General features: G+C 43.9%; 1 protein-coding gene across 1 annotated transcript in view; it reads left to right on the top strand.

Moving 5' to 3' along the window:
- The window catches only part of LOC118374962 (voltage-dependent P/Q-type calcium channel subunit alpha-1A-like), a 190,746-nt gene that overhangs the window by 34,961 nt on the left and 135,785 nt on the right, over positions 1-20,000 (top strand). The window contains 2 exon segments of the mRNA XM_052519364.1: positions 10,889-10,994; positions 16,118-16,257. Of these exon segments, the coding sequence (XP_052375324.1) occupies positions 10,889-10,994; positions 16,118-16,257 (246 nt within the window).

Below are 20,000 nucleotides of genomic sequence, written 5' to 3'. Positions count from 1 at the left end.
TCTCAGCCCATTCAGGAAACACTACACAATGCTATATGTTAATGTTTCCCATAATGTGTAGGTCTCAGCCCATTCAGGAAACACTACACAATGCTATATGTTAATGTTTCCCATAATGTGTAGATCTCAGCCCATTCAGGAAACACTACACAATGCTATATGTTAATGTTTCCCATAATGTGTAGATCTCAGCCCATTCAGGAAACACTACACAATGCTATATGTTAATGTTTACCGTGCAGTGTAGGTCTCAGCCCATTCAGGAAACACTACACAATGCTATATGTTAATGTTTACCGTGCAGTGTAGGTCTCAGCCCATTCAGGAAACACTACACAATGCTATATGTTAATGTTTCCCATAATGTGTAGGTCTCAGCCCATTCAGGAAACACTACACAATGCTATATGTTAATGTTTCCCGTGCAGTGTAGGTCTCAGCCCATTCAGGAAACACTACACAATGCTATATGTTAATGTTTCCCATAATGTGTAGGTCTCAGCCCATTCAGGAAACACTATACAATGCTATATGTTAATGTTTACCATAATGTGTAGGTCTCAGCCCATTCAGGAAACACTATACAATGCTATATGTTAATGTTTCCCATAATGTGTAGGTCTCAGCCCGTTCAGGAAACACTACACAATGCTATATGTTAATGTTTACCATAATGTATAGGTCTCAGCCCATTCAGGAAACACTATACAATGCTATATGTTAATGTTTCCCATAATGTGTAGGTCTCAGCCCATTCAGGAAACACTACACAATGCTATATGTTAATGTTTACCATAATGTGTAGGTCTCAGCCCATTCAGGAAACACTACACAATGCTATATGTTAATGTTTACCGTGCAGTGTAGGTCTCAGCCCATTCAGGAAACACTACACAATGCTATATGTTAATGTTTCCCATAATGTGTAGGTCTCAGCCCATTCAGGAAACACTACACAATGCTATATGTTAATGTTTACCGTGCAGTGTAGGTCTCAGCCCATTCAGGAAACACTACACAATGCTATATGTTAATGTTTACCGTGCAGTGTAGGTCTCAGCCCATTCAGGAAACACTACACAATGCTATATGTTAATGTTTCCCATAATGTGTAGGTCTCAGCCCATTCAGGAAACACTACACAATGCTATATGTTAATGTTTCCCGTGCAGTGTAGGTCTCAGCCCATTCAGGAAACACTACACAATGCTATATGTTAATGTTTCCCATAATGTGTTAATGTTTCATAATGTGTAGGTCTCAGCCCATTCAGGAAACACTATACAATGCTATATGTTAATGTTTACCTCAGCCCATTCAGGAAACACTACACAATGTGTTAATGTTTACCGTCTCAGCCCATTCAGGAAACACTACACAATGCTATATGTTAATGTTTACCGTGCAGTGTAGGTCTCAGCCCATTCAGGAAACACTACACAATGCTATATGTTAATGTTTCCCATAATGTGTAGGTCTCAGCCCATTCAGGAAACACTACACAATGCTATATGTTAATGTTTCCCGTGCAGTGTAGGTCTCAGCCCATTCAGGAAACACTACACAATGCTATATGTTAATGTTTCCCATAATGTGTAGGTCTCAGCCCATTCAGGAAACACTATACAATGCTATATGTTAATGTTTACCGTGCAGTGTAGGTCTCAGCCCATTCAGGAAACACTATACAATGCTATATGTTAATGTTTACCATAATGTGTAGGTCTCAGCCCATTCAGGAAACACTACACAATGCTATATGTTAATGTTTCCCATAATGTGTAGGTCTCAGCCCATTCAGGAAACACTATACAATGCTATATGTTAATGTTTCCCATAATGTGTAGGTCTCAGCCCGTTCAGGAAACACTACACAATGCTATATGTTAATGTTTCCCATAATGTGTAGGTCTCAGCCCATTCAGGAAACACTATACAATGCTATATGTTAATGTTTCCCACAATGTGTAGGTCTCAGCCCATTCAGGAAACACTACACAATGCTATATGTTAATGTTTACCATAATGTGTAGGTCTCAGCCCATTCAGGAAACACTACACAATGCTATATGTTAATGTTTACCGTGCAGTGTAGGTCTCAGCCCATTCAGGAAACACTACACAATGCTATATGTTAATGTTTCCCATAATGTGTAGGTCTCAGCCCATTCAGGAAACACTACACAATGCTATATGTTAATGTTTCCCATAATGTGTAGATCTCAGCCCATTCAGGAAACACTACACAATGCTATATGTTAATGTTTACCGTGCAGTGTAGGTCTCAGCCCATTCAGGAAACACTACACAATGCTATATGTTAATGTTTACCGTGCAGTGTAGGTCTCAGCCCATTCAGGAAACACTACACAATGCTATATGTTAATGTTTCCCATAATGTGTAGGTCTCAGCCCATTCAGGAAACACTACACAATGCTATATGTTAATGTTTCCCACAATGTGTAGGTCTCAGCCCATTCAGGAAACACTATACAATGCTATATGTTAATGTTTCCCATAATGTGTAGGTCTCAGCCCATTCAGGAAACACTACACAATGCTATATGTTAATGTTTCCCACAATGTGTAGGTCTCAGCCCATTCAGGAAACACTACACAATGCTATATGTTAATGTTTACCATAATGTGTAGGTCTCAGCCCATTCAGGAAACACTACACAATGCTATATGTTAATGTTTCCCATAATGTGTAGGTCTCAGCCCATTCAGGAAACACTATACAATGCTATATGTTAATGTTTACCGTGCAGTGTAGGTCTCAGCCCATTCAGGAAACACTACACAATGCTATATGTTAATGTTTACCGTGCAGTGTAGGTCTCAGCCCATTCAGGAAACACTAAACAATGCTATATGTTAATGTTTACCATAATGTGTAGGTCTCAGCCCATTCAGGAAACACTACACAATGCTATATGTTAATGTTTACCGTGCAGTGTAGGTCTCAGCCCATTCAGGAATCACTACACAATGCTATATGTTAATGTTTCCCATAATGTGTAGGTCTCAGCCCATTCAGGAAACACTAAACAATGCTATATGTTAATGTTTACCATAATGTGTAGGTCTCAGCCCATTCAGGAAACACTACACAATGCTATATGTTAATGTTTCCCGTGCAGTGTAGGTCTCAGCCCATTCAGGAAACACTATACAATGCTATATGTTAATGTTTCCCATAATGTGTAGGTCTCAGCCCATTCAGGAAACACTACACAATGCTATATGTTAATGTTTCCCATAATGTGTAGGTCTCAGCCCATTCAGGAAACACTACACAATGCTATATGTTAATGTTTCCCATAATGTGTAGGTCTCAGCCCATTCAGGAAACACTACACAATGCTATATGTTAATGTTTACCGTGCAGTGTAGGTCTCAGCCCATTCAGGAAACACTACACAATGCTATATGTTAATGTTTCCCATAATGTGTAGGTCTCAGCCCATTCAGGAAACACTATACAATGCTATATGTTAATGTTTACCGTGCAGTGTAGGTCTCAGCCCATTCAGGAAACACTATACAATGCTATATGTTAATGTTTACCGTGCAGTGTAGGTCTCAGCCCATTCAGGAAACACTATACAATGCTATATGTTAATGTTTCCCGTGCAGTGTAGGTCTCAGCCCATTCAGGAAACACTACACAATGCTATATGTTAATGTTTACCGTGCAGTGTAGGTCTCAGCCCATTCAGGAAACACTATACAATGCTATATGTTAATGTTTACCGTGCAGTGTAGGTCTCAGCCCATTCAGGAAACACTATACAATGCTATATGTTAATGTTTCCCATAATGTGTAGGTCTCAGCCCATTCAGGAAACACTATACAATGCTATATGTTAATGTTTACCGTGCAGTGTAGGTCTCAGCCCATTCAGGAAACACTATACAATGCTATATGTTAATGTTTACCGTGCAGTGTAGGTCTCAGCCCATTCAGGAAACACTACACAATGCTATATGTTAATGTTTCCCATAATGTGTAGGTCTCAGCCCATTCAGGAAACACTATACAATGCTATATGTTAATGTTTACCGTGCAGTGTAGGTCTCAGCCCATTCAGGAAACACTACACAATGCTATATGTTAATGTTTACCGTGCAGTGTAGGTCTCAGCCCATTCAGGAAACACTACACAATGCTATATGTTAATGTTTACCGTGCAGTGTAGGTCTCAGCCCATTCAGGAAACACTACACAATGCTATATGTTAATGTTTCCCGTGCAGTGTAGGTCTCAGCCCATTCAGGAAACACTATACAATGCTATATGTTAATGTTTCCCATAATGTGTAGGTCTCAGCCCATTCAGGAAACACTAAACAATGCTATATGTTAATGTTTCCCATAATGTGTAGGTCTCAGCCCGTTCAGGAAACACTACACAATGCTATATGTTAATGTTTCCCATAATGTGTAGGTCTCAGCCCATTCAGGAAACACTACACAATGCTATATGTTAATGTTTCCCATAATGTGTAGGTCTCAGCCCATTCAGGAAACACTATACAATGCTATATGTTAATGTTTCCCATAATGTGTAGGTCTCAGCCCATTCAGGAAACACTACACAATGCTATATGTTAATGTTTCCCACAATGTGAAGGTCTCAGCCCATTCAGGAAACACTACACAATGCTATATGTTAATGTTTACCGTGCAGTGTAGGTCTCAGCCCATTCAGGAAACACTACACAATGCTATATGTTAATGTTTCCCATAATGTGTAGGTCTCAGCCCATTCAGGAAACACTACACAATGCTATATGTTAATGTTTCCCATAATGTGTAGGTCTCAGCCCATTCAGGAAACACTACACAATGCTATATGTTAATGTTTACCGTGCAGTGTAGGTCTCAGCCCATTCAGGAAACACTACACAATGCTATATGTTAATGTTTACCGTGCAGTGTAGGTCTCAGCCCATTCAGGAAACACTACACAATGCTATATGTTAATGTTTCCCATAATGTGTAGGTCTCAGCCCATTCAGGAAACACTACACAATGCTATATGTTAATGTTTCCCACAATGTGTAGGTCTCAGCCCATTCAGGAAACACTACACAATGCTATATGTTAATGTTTACCATAATGTGTAGGTCTCAGCCCATTCAGGAAACACTACACAATGCTATATGTTAATGTTTACCGTGCAGTGTAGGTCTCAGCCCATTCAGGAAACACTAAACAATGCTATATGTTAATGTTTACCATAATGTGTAGGTCTCAGCCCATTCAGGAAACACTAAACAATGCTATATGTTAATGTTTCCCACAATGTGTAGGTCTCAGCCCATTCAGGAAACACTATACAATGCTATATGTTAATGTTTCCCATAATGTGTAGGTCTCAGCCCATTCAGGAAACACTAAACAATGCTATATGTTAATGTTTACCGTGCAGTGTAGGTCTCAGCCCATTCAGGAAACACTACACAATGCTATATGTTAATGTTTCCCACAATGTGTAGGTCTCAGCCCATTCAGGAAACACTACACAATGCTATATGTTAATGTTTACCATAATGTGTAGGTCTCAGCCCATTCAGGAAACACTACACAATGCTATATGTTAATGTTTACCGTGCAGTGTAGGTCTCAGCCCATTCAGGAAACACTAAACAATGCTATATGTTAATGTTTACCATAATGTGTAGGTCTCAGCCCATTCAGGAAACACTACACAATGCTATATGTTAATGTTTACCGTGCAGTGTAGGTCTCAGCCCATTCAGGAAACACTATACAATGCTATATGTTAATGTTTCCCATAATGTGTAGGTCTCAGCCCATTCAGGAAACACTACACAATGCTATATGTTAATGTTTCCCATAATGTGTAGGTCTCAGCCCATTCAGGAAACACTACACAATGCTATATGTTAATGTTTCCCATAATGTGTAGGTCTCAGCCCATTCAGGAAACACTACACAATGCTATATGTTAATGTTTCCCATAATGTGTAGGTCTCAGCCCATTCAGGAAACACTACACAATGCTATATGTTAATGTTTCCCATAATGTGTAGGTCTCAGCCCATTCAGGAAACACTATACAATGCTATATGTTAATGTTTCCCATAATGTGTAGGTCTCAGCCCATTCAGGAAACACTATACAATGCTATATGTTAATGTTTACCGTGCAGTGTAGGTCTCAGCCCATTCAGGAAACACTATACAATGCTATATGTTAATGTTTACCGTGCAGTGTAGGTCTCAGCCCATTCAGGAAACACTATACAATGCTATATGTTAATGTTTCCCATAATGTGTAGGTCTCAGCCCATTCAGGAAACACTACACAATGCTATATGTTAATGTTTACCGTGCAGTGTAGGTCTCAGCCCATTCAGGAAACACTATACAATGCTATATGTTAATGTTTACCGTGCAGTGTAGGTCTCAGCCCATTCAGGAAACACTATACAATGCTATATGTTAATGTTTACCGTGCAGTGTAGGTCTCAGCCCATTCAGGAAACACTACATAATGCTATATGTTAATGTTTCCCATAATGTGTAGGTCTCAGCCCATTCAGGAAACACTATACAATGCTATATGTTAATGTTTACCGTGCAGTGTAGGTCTCAGCCCATTCAGGAAACACTATACAATGCTATATGTTAATGTTTACCGTGCAGTGTAGGTCTCAGCCCATTCAGGAAACACTACACAATGCTATATGTTAATGTTTCCCATAATGTGTAGGTCTCAGCCCATTCAGGAAACACTACACAATGCTATATGTTAATGTTTACCGTGCAGTGTAGGTCTCAGCCCATTCAGGAAACACTACACAATGCTATATGTTAATGTTTCCCATAATTGTGGTCCTTCTGTAGCTCAGTTGGTAGAGCATGGCGCTTGTAATGCCAGGGTAGTGGGTTCGATTCCCGGGACCACCCATACGTAGAATGTATGCACACATGACTGTAAGTCGCTTTGGATAAAAGCGTCTGCTAAATGGCATATATTATAATTTGTAGGTCTCAGCCCATTCAGGAAACACTACACAATGCTATATATTAATGTTTCCCATAATGTGTAGGTCTCAGCCCATTCAGGAAACACTATACTGTGTGTAAGGAAGGTGGTAGCTGTGTTTGTAGAATCATGGCATCATGTCCAATAATTCATCAAGAGCTTTTCTCAACTGTATATATTCGATCATGTGGTTATGATCGGCAAAAAGATACTGTATATCGTTGTTATTTTTGACTGGGAGTTTTAATTGTTGGCTCATTATTATATTTTCGATTTTAAAATATGTTATTATGATATACACGTTTGTTATAAACATTCGGGAATTCGGGAATAACTGAGTTAGTTGAGTATCAGATTGCTGGCGCCTTGTCCTTTTTCTGTCCTCTTCTCCTCTCCTCCCAGATCTCTTCCTGTCGTCTCTGTCTGTCCTCTTCTCCTCTCCTCCCAGATCTCTTCCTGTCCTCTCTGTCTGTCCTCTTCTCCTCTCCTCCCAGATCTCTTCCTGTCCTCTCTGTCTGTCCTCTTCTCCTCTCCTCCCAGATCTCTTCCTGTCCTCTCTGTCTGTCCTCTTCTCCTCTCCTCCCAGATCTCTTCCTGTCCTCTCTGTCTGTCCTCTTCTCCTCTCCTCCCAGATCTCTTCCTGTCCTCTCTGTCTGTCCTCTTCTCCTCTCCTCCCAGATCTCTTCCTGTCCTCTCTGTCTGTCCTCTTCTCCTCTCCTCCCAGATCTCTTCCTGTCGTCTCTGTCTGTCCTCTTCTCCTCTCCTCCCAGATCTCTTCCTGTCCTCTCTGTCTGTCCTCTTCTCCTCTCCTCCCAGATCTCTTCCTGTCCTCTCTGTCTGTCCTCTTCTCCTCTCCTCCCAGATCTCTTCCTGTCCTCTCTGTCTGTCCTCTTCTCCTCTCCTCCCTGGTTTCTTCCTGTCCTCTCTGTCTGTCCTCTTCTCCTCTCCTCCCTGGTTTCTTCCTGTCCTCTCTGTCTGCCCTCTCCTCCTGGATCTCTTCCTGTCCTCTCCTCCCTGGTTTCTTCCTGTCCTCTCTGTCTGCCTTCTCCTCCCTGGTTTCTTCCTGTCCTCTCTGTCTGTCCTCTTCTCCTCTCCTCCCTGGTTTCTTCCTGTCCTCTCTGTCTGCATTCTCCTCCCTGGTGTCTTCCTGTCCTCTCTGTCTGTCCTCTCCTCCCTGGTTTCTTCCTGTCCTCTCTGTCTGTCCTCTCCTCCCTGGTATCTTCCTGTCCTCTCTGTCTGCCTTCTCCTCCCTGGTTTCTTCCCGTCCTCTCTGTCTGCCCTCTCCTCCCTGGTTTCTTCCTGTCCTCTCTGTCTACCCTCTCCTCCCTGGTTTCTTCCTGTCCTCTCTGTCTGCCTTCTCCTCCCTGGTTTCTTCCTGTCCTCTCTGTCTGCCCTCTCCTCCTGGATCTCTTCCTGTCCTCTCCTCCCTGGTTTCTTCCTGTCCTCTCTGTCTTCCTTCTCCTCCCTAGTTTCTTCATGTCCTCGCTGTCTGTCCTCTCCTCCCTGGTTTCTTCCTGTCCTCTCTGTCTGCCCTCTCCTCCCTTGTTTCTTCCTGTCCTCTCTGTCTGCCCTCTCCTCCCTGTTTTCTTCCTGTCCTCTCTGTCTGCCCTCTCCTCCCTGGTTTCTTCCTGTCCTCTCTGTCTGTCCCCCCCCTCCCTGGTTTCTTCCTGTCCTCTCTGTCTGCCCTCTCCTTCTGGATCTCTTCCTGTCCTCTCTGTCTGTCCTCTCGTCCCTGGTTTCTTCCTGTCCTCCCTGTCTGCCCTCTCCTCCCTGGTTTCTTCCTGTCCTCTCTGTCTGTCCTACCCTCTCTGGTTTCTTCCTGTCCTCTCTGTCTGCCCTCTCCTTCTGGATCTCTTCCTGTCCTCTCTTCCTGTCCTCTCCGTCTGTTCTCTGCTCTCCTCCCTGGTTTCTTCCTGTCCTCTCCGTCTGTTATCTGCTCTCCTCCCTGGTTTCTTCCTGTCCTCTCCGTCTGTTCTCTGCTCTCCTCCCTGGTTTCTTCCCGTCCTCTCCATCAGTTCTCTGCTCTCCTCCCTGGTTTCTTTCTGTCCTCTCCGTCTGTTCTCTGCTCTCCTCCCTGGTTTCTTCCTGTCCTCTCCGTCTGTTCTCTGCTCTCCTCCCTGGTTTCTTCCTGTCCTCTCCGTCTGTTCTCTGCTCTCCTCCCTGGTTTCTTCCTGTCCTCTCCGTCTGTTCTCTGCTCTCCTCCCTGGTTTCTTCCTGTCCTCTCCGTCTGTTCTCTGCTCTCCTCCCTGGTTTCTTCCTGTCCTCTCCGTCTGTTCTCTGCTCTCCTCCCTGGTTTCTTCCTGTCCTCTCCGTCTGTTCTCTGCTCTCCTCCCTGGTTTCTTCCTGTCCTCTCTGTCTGTTCTCTGCTCTCCTCCCTGGTTTCTTCCTGTCCTCTCCGTCTGTTCTCTGCTCTCCTCCCTGGTTTCTTCCTGTCCTCTCCATCTGTTCTCTGCTCTCCTCCCTGGTTTCTTCCTGTCCTCTCCGTCTGTTCTCTGCTCTCCTCCCTGGTTTCTTCCTGTCCTCTCCGTCTGTTCTCTGCTCTCCTCCCTGGTTTCTTCCTGTCCTCTCTGTCTGTTCTCTGCTCTCCTCCCTGGTTTCTTCCTGTCCTCTCCGTCTGTTCTCTGCTCTCCTCCCTGGTTTCTTCCTGTCCTCTCCATCTGTTCTCTGCTCTCCTCCCTGGTTTCTTCCTGTCCTCTCCGTCTGTTCTCTGCTCTCCTCCCTGGTTTCTTCCTGTCCTCTCCGTCTGTTCTCTGCCCTCCTCCCTGGTTTCTTCCTGTCCTCTCCATCTGTTCTCTGCTCTCCTCCCTGGTTTCTTCCTGTCCTCTCCATCTGTTCTCTGCTCTCCTCCCTGGTTTCTTCCCGTCCTCTCTGTCTGTTCTCTGCTCTCCTCCCTGGTTTCTTCCTGTCCTCTCCGTCTGTTCTCTGCTCTCCTCCCTGGTTTCTTCCTGTCCTCTCCGTCTGTTCTCTGCTCTCCTCCCTGGTTTCTTCCTGTCCTCTCCGTCTGTTCTCTGCTCTCCTCCCTGGTTTCTTCCTGTCCTCTCCGTCTGTTCTCTGCTCTCCTCCCTGGTTTCTTCCTGTCCTCTCCGTCTGTTCTCTGCTCTCCTCCCTGGTTTCTTCCTGTCCTCTCCATCTGTTCTCTGCTCTCCTCCCTGGTTTCTTCCTGTCCTCTCTGTCTGTTCTCTGCTCTCCTCCCTGGTTTCTTCCTGTCCTCTCCGTCTGTTCTCTGCTCTCCTCCCTGGTTTCTTCCTGTCCTCTCCGTCTGTTCTCTGCTCTCCTCCCTGGTTTCTTCCTGTCCTCTCTGTCTGTTCTCTGCTCTCCTCCCTGGTTTCTTCCTGTCCTCTCCGTCTGTTCTCTGCCCTCCTCCCTGGTTTCTTCCTGTCCTCTCCATCTGTTCTCTGCTCTCCTCCCTGGTTTCTTCCTGTCCTCTCCATCTGTTCTCTGCTCTCCTCCCTGGTTTCTTCCCGTCCTCTCTGTCTGTTCTCTGCTCTCCTCCCTGGTTTCTTCCTGTCCTCTCCGTCTGTTCTCTGCTCTCCTCCCTGGTTTCTTCCTGTCCTCTCCGTCTGTTCTCTGCTCTCCTCCCTGGTTTCTTCCTGTCCTCTCCGTCTGTTCTCTGCTCTCCTCCCTGGTTTCTTCCTGTCCTCTCCGTCTGTTCTCTGCTCTCCTCCCTGTTTTCTTCCTGTCCTCTCTGTCTGTTCTCTGCTCTCCTCCCTGGTTTCTTCCTGTCCTCTCCATCTGTTCTCTGCTCTCCTCCCTGGTTTCTTCCTGTCCTCTCCGTCTGTTCTCTGCTCTCCTCCCTGGTTTCTTTCTGTCCTCTCCGTCTGTTCTCTGCTCTCCTCCCTGGTTTCTTCCTTGACTGTACTCTCTCACTCCATTTGAGTGGTTGATCCTGGCCACCATCTGTGCCAACTGTATTGTCCTGGCTCTGGAGCAACATCTGCCTGATGGAGACAAGACTCCTCTGTCTGAACGCCTGGTACGTCACACACACACTGGACACACACTCACACAAACGGGAATTTGTCCCACACCCCCACTTACGAATGCATACACACACACATACAAATTTGTACATGCACACACATGCATGAATGCACACAAACACTCACACAGACACACATATGAATCCACACAAACACTCATACAGACACACATATGAATGCACACAAACACTCACACAGACACACATATGAATCCACACAAACACTCACACAGACACACATATGAACATAGATATACCAATCTCACACACATGCTGTAAGCATACATGCTGTACTATACAGGTGTATATGCATGGATCAATCAGGACGTTTCTTTGTGTATACATTAATGTTACGTATAATGCTGTGTGTGAACCTTCCCAGGTGGATGAATACTATACAATTCAGATCAGTTCCCTTCCCCTTTCCTGTCTAACTTCTCTCTGTCCTCTCAGCACCATAGAGCCTTACTTCATACTGTCTAACATCTCTCTGTCCTCTCAGCACCATAGAGCCTTACTTCACACTGTCTAACATCTCTCTGTCCTCTCAGCACCATAGAGCCTTACTTCACACTGTCTAACATCTCTCTGTCCTCTCAGCACCATAGAGCCTTACTTCACACTGTCTAACATCTCTCTGTCCTCTCAGTACCATAGAGCCTTACTTCACACTGTCTAACATCTCTCTGTCCTCTCAGCACCATAGAGCCTTACTTCACACTGTCTAACATCTCTGTCCTCTCAGCACCATAGAGCCTTACTTCACACTGTCTAACATCTCTCTGTCCTCTCAGCACCATAGAGCCTTACTTCACACTGTCTAACATCTCTCTGTCCTCTCAGCACCATAGAGCCTTACTTCACACTATCTAACATCTCTCTGTCCTCTCAGCACCATAGAGCCTTACTTCACACTGTCTAACATCTCTGTCCTCTCAGCACCATAGAGCCTTACTTCACACTGTCTAACATCTCTCTGTCCTCTCAGCACCATAGAGCCTTACTTCACACTGTCTAACATCTCTCTGTCCTCTCAGCACCATACAGCCTTACTTCACACTATCTAACATCTCTCTGTCCTCTCAGCACCATAGAGCCTTACTTCACACTGTCTAACATCTCTGTCCTCTCAGCACCATAGAGCCTTACTTCACACTATCTAACATCTCTCTGTCCTCTCAGCACCATAGAGCCTTACTTCACACTGTCTAACATCTCTCTGTCCTCTCAGTACCATAGAGCCTTACTTCACACTGTCTAACATCTCTCTGTCCTCTCAGCACCATAGAGCCTTACTTCACACTGTCTAACATCTCTGTCCTCTCAGCACCATATAGCCTTACTTCACACTGTCTAACATCTCTCTGTCCTCTCAGCACCATAGAGCCTTACTTCACACTGTCTAACATCTCTGTCCTCTCAGCACCATAGAGCCTTACTTCACACTGTCTAACATCTCTCTGTCCTCTCAGCACCATAGGGCCTTACTTCACACTGTCTAACATCTCTCTGTCCTCTCAGCACCATACAGCCTTACTTCACACTATCTAACATCTCTCTGTCCTCTCAGCACCATAGAGCCTTACTTCACACTGTCTAACATCTCTCTGTCCTCTCAGCACCATAGAGCCTTACTTCACACTGTCTAACATCTCTCTGTCCTCTCAGCACCATAGAGCCTTACTTCACACTGTCTAACATCTCTCTGTCCTCTCAGCACCATAGAGCCTTACTTCACACTGTCTAACATCTCTCTGTCCTCTCAGCACCATAGAGCCTTACTTCACACTGTCTAACATCTCTCTGTCCTCTCAGCACCATAGAGCCTTACTTCACACTGTCTAACATCTCTCTGTCCTCTCAGCACCATAGAGCCTTACTTCACACTGTCTAAGATCTATCTGTCCTCTCAGCACCATAGAGCATTACTTCACACCGTCTAACATATCTCTGTCCTCTCAGCACCATAGAGCCTTACTTCACACTGTCTAACATCTCTCTGTCCTCTCAGCACCATAGAGCCTTACTTCACACTGTCTAACATCTCTCTGTCCTCTCAGCACCATAGAGCCTTACTTCACACTGTCTAAGATCTATCTGTCCTCTCAGCACCATAGAGCATTACTTCACACCGTCTAACATATCTCTGTCCTCTCAGCACCATAGAGCCTTACTTCACACTGTCTAAGATCTATCTGTCCTCTCAGCACCATAGAGCATTACTTCACACTGTCTAACATCTCTCTGTCCTCTCAGCACCATAGAGCCTTACTTCACACTGTCTAACATATCTCTGTCCTCTCAGCACCATAGAACCTTACTTCACACTGTCTAACATCTCTCTGTCCTCTCAGCACCATAGAGCCTTACTTCACACTGTCTAACATCTCTCTGTCCTCTCAGCACCATAGAGCCTTACTTCACACTGTCTAACATCTCGCTGTCCTCTCAGCACCATAGAGCCTTACTTCACACTGTCTAACATCTCTCTGTCCTCTCAGCACCATAGAGCCTTACTTCATACTGTCTAACATCTCTCTGTCCTCTCAGCACCATAGAACCTTACTTCACACTGTCTAACATCTCTCTGTCCTCTCAGCACCATAGAGCCTTACTTCATACTGTCTAACATCTCTCTGTCCTCTCAGCACCATAGAGCCTTACTTCATACTGTCTAACATCTCTCTGTCCTCTCAGCACCATAGAGCCTTACTTCACACTGTCTGACATCTCTCTGTCCTCTCAGCACCATAGAGCCTTACTTCACACTGTCTGACATCTCTCTGTCCTCTCAGCACCATAGAGCCTTACTTCACACTGTCTAACATCTCTCTGTCCTCTCAGCACCATAGAGCCTTACTTCGCACTGTCTAACATCTCTCTGTCCTCTCAGCACCATAGAGCCTTACTTCACACTGTCTAACATCTATCTGTCCTCTCAGCACCATAGAACCTTACTTCACACTGTCTAACATCTTTCTGTCCTCTCAGCACCATAGAGCCTTACTTCACACTGTCTAACATCTCTCTGTCCTCTCAGCACCATAGAGCCTTACTTCACACTGTCTAACATCTCTATGTCCTCTCAGCACCATAGAGCCTTACTTCACACTGTCTAACATCTCTCTGTCCTCACAGCACCATAGAGCCTTACTTCACACTGTCTAACATCTCTCTGTCCTCTCAGCACCATAGAGCCTTACTTCACACTGTCTAACATCTCTCTGTCCTCACAGCACCATAGAGCCTTACTTCACACTGTCTAACATCTCTCTGTCCTCTCAGCACCATAGAGCCTTACTTCACACTGTCTAACATCTATCTGTCCTCTCAGCACCATAGAGCCTTACTTCACACTGTCTAACATCTCTCTGTCCACTCAGCACCATAGAGCCTTACTTCACACTGTCTAACATCTCTCTGTCCTCTCAGCACCATAGAGCCTTACTTCACACTGTCTAACATCTCTCTGTCCTCTCAGCACCATAGAGCCTTACTTCACACTGTCTAACATCTCTCTGTCCTCTCAGCACCATAGAGCCTTACTTCACACTGTCTAACATCTCTCTGTCCTCTCAGCACCATAGAGCCTTACTTCATACTGTCTAACATCTCTCTGTCCTCTCAGCACCATAGAACCTTACTTCACACTGTCTAACATCTCTCTGTCCTCTCAGCACCATAGAGCCTTACTTCATACTGTCTAACATCTCTCTGTCCTCTCAGCACCATAGAGCCTTACTTCATACTGTCTAACATCTCTCTGTCCTCTCAGCACCATAGAGCCTTACTTCACACTGTCTGACATCTCTCTGTCCTCTCAGCACCATAGAGCCTTACTTCACACTGTCTGACATCTCTCTGTCCTCTCAGCACCATAGAGCCTTACTTCACACTGTCTAACATCTCTCTGTCCTCTCAGCACCATAGAGCCTTACTTCGCACTGTCTAACATCTCTCTGTCCTCTCAGCACCATAGAGCCTTACTTCACACTGTCTAACATCTATCTGTCCTCTCAGCACCATAGAACCTTACTTCACACTGTCTAACATCTTTCTGTCCTCTCAGCACCATAGAGCCTTACTTCACACTGTCTAACATCTCTCTGTCCTCTCAGCACCATAGAGCCTTACTTCACACTGTCTAACATCTCTATGTCCTCTCAGCACCATAGAGCCTTACTTCACACTGTCTAACATCTCTCTGTCCTCACAGCACCATAGAGCCTTACTTCACACTGTCTAACATCTCTCTGTCCTCTCAGCACCATAGAGCCTTACTTCACACTGTCTAACATCTCTCTGTCCTCACAGCACCATAGAGCCTTACTTCACACTGTCTAACATCTCTCTGTCCTCTCAGCACCATAGAGCCTTACTTCACACTGTCTAACATCTATCTGTCCTCTCAGCACCATAGAGCCTTACTTCACACTGTCTAACATCTCTCTGTCCACTCAGCACCATAGAGCCTTACTTCACACTGTCTAACATCTCTCTGTCCACTCAGCACCATAGAGCCTTACTTCACACTGTCTAACATCTCTCTGTCCTCTCAGCACCATAGAGCCTTACTTCACACTGTCTAACATCTCTCTGTCCTCTCAGCACCATAGAGCCTTACTTCACACTGTCTAACATCTATCTGTCCTCTCAGCACCATAGAGCCTTACTTCACACTGTCTAACATCTCTCTGTCCTCTCAGCACCATAGAGCCTTACTTCACACTGTCTAACATCTCTCTGTCCTCTCAGCACCATAGAGCCTTACTTCACACTGTCTAACATCTCTCTGTCCTCTCAGCACCATAGAGCCTTACTTCACACTGTCTAACATCTCTCTGTCCTCTCAGCACCATAGAGCCTTACTTCACACTGTCTAACATCTCTCTGTCCTCTCAGCACCATAGAACCTTACTTCACACTGTCTAACATCTCTCTGTCCTCTCAGCACCATAGAACCTTTCTTCACACTGTCTAACATTATTGTTTTAAAAACAATGTACTTAAAAAAAGAAAACATAGATTAAAAGTGCAGATTGTCCCTTTAAGTTGAACCCTGTAAAATCTTTGCACTGAGCCTTCTTCTATTACCCCCCTCTCTCTCTCTCCTTTAGGATGACACTGAGCCCTACTTCATAGGGATCTTCTGTTTTGAGTCAGGCATTAAGATCCTGGCTCTAGGATTTGCCTTCCATAAGAACTCCTACATAAGGAACGGATGGAATGCCATGGACTTCGTAGTAGTATGCACAGGGTGAGTGTTGAGAAACACACACACGCCCACACACACACACCCACTCCCACACAAATGCAAAGATAAACTCAAACATGAGTGCACACCAGTGTATACACAGTAGCCAGTAGACACAGTACGCCCGCACGCATGCACCCAAACACGCTACACACACATTCACTGAAACAAGAAGCTGCTGGGAACCACGTTGAAAACAGACATTCACACCAACAAACAGATCATGTGATCACATGCTATAGAGAGGGGAGTCATATATGTATGTATGTATGTATGTATGTATGTATGTATGTATGTATGTATGTATGTATGTATGTATGCATGTATGTATGTATGTATGTATGTATGTATGTATGTATGTATGTATGTATGCCAATTTTGCAGGTTTTCTTACTGACAAAGCATGTAGAGGTCTGTAATTTTTATCATAGGTACACTTCAACTGTGAGAGACGGAATCTAAAACAAAAATCCAGAAAATCACATTGTATGATTTTTAAGTAATTAATTAGCATTTTATTGCATGACATAAGTATTTGATACATCAGAAAAGCAGAACTTAATATTTGGTATAGAAACCTGTGTTTGCAATTACAGAGATCATTTGTTTGCTGTAGTTATAGACCAGGTTTGCACACACTGCAGCAGGGATTTTGTCCCACTCCTCCATACAGACCTTCTCCAGATCCTTCAGGTTTCGGGGCTGTCGCTGGGCAATACGGACTTTCAGCTCCCTCCAAAGATGTTCTGTTGGGTTCAGGTCTGGAGACTGGCTAGGCCACTCCAGGACCTTGAGATGCTTCTGACGGACCCACTCCTTAGTTGCCCTGGCTGTGTGTTTCGGGTCGTTGTCATGCTGGAAGACCCAGCCACGACCCATCTTCAATGCTCTTACTGAGGGAAGGAGGTTGTTGGCCAAGATCTCGCGATACATGGCCCCATCCATCCTCCCCTCAATACGGTGCAGTCGTCCCGTCCCCTTTGCAGAAAAGCATCCCCAAAGAATGGTGTTTCTACCTGTTCTCATCCTTCTTCTTCCTCCAAACACGGCGAGTTGAGTTTAGACTAAAAAGCTCTATTTTTGTCTCATCAGACCACATGACCTTCTCCCATTCCTCCTCTGGATCATCCAGATGGTCATTGGCAAACTTCAGACGGGCCTGGACATGCGCTGGCTTGAGCAGGGGGACCTTACGTGCGCTGCAGGATTTTAATCCATGACGTCGTAGTGTGTTACTAATGGTTTTCTTTGAGACTGTGGTCCCAGCTCTCTTCAGGTCATTGACCAGGTCCTGCAGTGTAGTTGTTGGCTGATCCCTCACCTTCCTTATTATCATTGATGCCCCACGAGGTGAGATCTTGCATGGAGCCCCAGACCGAGCGTGATTGACCGTCATCTTGAATTTCCATTTTCTAATAATTGCGCCAACAGTTGTTGCCTTCTCACCAAGCTACTTGCTTATTGTCCTGTAGCCCATCCCAATTTTATCCCTGATGTCCTTACACAGCTCTCTGGTCTTGGCCATTGTGGAGAGGTTGGCGTCTGTTTGATTGAGTGTGTGGACAGCTTCTTAAAGAAAAACTAACAGGTCTGTGAGGGCAGGAATTCTTACTGGTTGGTAGGTGATCAAATACTTATGTCATGCAATAAAATGCAAGTGAATTCCTTAAAAATCATACAATGTGATTTTCTGGATTTTTGTTTTAGATTCCGTCTCTCACAGTTGAAGTGTACCTATGATAAAAATGACAGACCTTTATATGCTTTGTAAGTAGGAATACCTGCAAAATCAGCAGTGTATCAAATACTTGTTCTCCCCACTGTATGTATGTATGTATGTATGTATGTATGTATGTATGTATGTATGTATGTATGTATGTATGTATGTGTGCATGCTAGTTCGTGTGCATGTGTGCCTACGTGCCAATGTGTATGCGTGTGTACATGCAAATGTATTAAAACGTATGAAAATGAATGCACTCCCTACTGTAAGTCGCTCTGGATAAGAGTGACATCTCTGTTCAGTCTAACCCTGGAATGTAATGAAATTCCAAAGATCTGCAAATCAGCATTTGTCCTACCACTTTTAAAAGGGGGAGATCCAACTCTTTTAAATAATTATAGGCCAATCTCAAAGCTGTCACCCCTGGTGAAAATACTTGAAACCCTTGTAAGTGAACAGCTAAAATAGTTTTTATTTACTAACTCTATTTTATCAATGTACCAATCGGGCTTCAGGAAGAAGCATAGCACAATTACAGCAGCCATGAAGGTTTTAAATGATATCACTGAAGCCCTTGACCAAAAACAGCACTGTGTCTCACTTTTTATTGATCTCTCTAGCTTTTGATACAGTAGATCATGCTATACTAAGGCAGAGACTGTCGAGTGTAGGTCTTTCAGAGCATGCAGTTGCATGGTTTGCTAACTATCTGTCTGATAGAACTCAGTGCACTCAATTTGATGGGCTTATGTCTGTTAAATTGTCTGTCTTGAATGGTGTTCCCCAAGGCTCTGTACTTGGTCCTCTCTTATTCACTATTTTAAAAATGAATTAGACAAAATGTCCAAAATGCACAACTTCATTTTTATGCTGATGATACTGTTATTTACTGTTGTGGCTCGTCTCTTACAAAAGCTTTCCAGAACATGCAAACTGCTTTTTATACTGTTCAACATACCTTGTGTCAATTAAAGCTTATCCTCAATACTGACAAAACTAAACTAATGGTGTTTTCTAATGCAAGAAATAGACCTCTGAACCTTTCACCTATTACTACCTGTCAGGGCAAGGAGATTGAGGTTGTAACCTCATTTAAATATCTTGGAATTTTAATTGATGACGGCCTCTCTTTTAAATTGCATATTCAACAACTTACAAAAAAATGGAATCTGAAATTGGGATTTTATTTTAGTAATAAGTCCTGTTTTTCTTTTGAAGCCAGAAGGAGGCTGGTATCAGCTACATTTATGCCTTTACTAGACTATGGGGATATTTTATATATGAATGCTTCCGCTCAGTGTTTTAGATCAATTGACACTCTTTACCATGGCACTATGAGATTCAAACTGCAAAACCCTTACGCACCACTGCACTTTGTGTACCAGGGTTGGCTGGCCTTCTCTAGTCACTCGTAGGCTCAGTCACTGGTAGACTTTTATTTACAAAGCCATTTTGGGTTTACTACCTTTTTATTTGTGCATTTTTATTGTTCAGAAATGTGGCGGGTACTCTCTTCGTTCGCTGGACTTTATCCAAATGTCCGAACTGAATTTGATAAAAGGGCTTTTATGTACTCTGCGCCATCATCTTGGAACACCTTACAAAATACTTTTAAACTGGAAGAACTTGTCCCGATTGGTGTTTTTAAATCACTGATGAAGGATTTTGAGGCTGATTCCCTGACCGGTCAATGTTTTTAATTTGCTGTTTTATACTCTTGTGAATTCAATGGTTTTTAACTAGATTACTTGGTTTTTTTTGTAATGACTTGGTGCTGCCTATCTTGGCCAGGGCGCTCTTGAAAAATAGATTTTAATCTCAATGAGCCCTTCCTTTTTAAATTAAGATTAATAAATAAATAAAATAAGTGACTAAAATGTCAACAACAAAAAATGCAAATGTGTGTGTGTGTGTGTGTGTGTGTCTGAATGCGTACATGCATTCCTACATGCAAATACTGGTGTATGTGTATAAGTGTGTGTATAAGTGTGTGTGTGTGTGTGTGTGTGTGTGTGTGTGTGTG

This window comes from Oncorhynchus keta, chromosome 5 (assembly GCF_023373465.1).
Source record: "Oncorhynchus keta strain PuntledgeMale-10-30-2019 chromosome 5, Oket_V2, whole genome shotgun sequence".
Classification (NCBI taxonomy): domain Eukaryota; kingdom Metazoa; phylum Chordata; class Actinopteri; order Salmoniformes; family Salmonidae; genus Oncorhynchus; species Oncorhynchus keta.
This window is presented reverse-complemented; position numbering and strand designations above follow the sequence as displayed.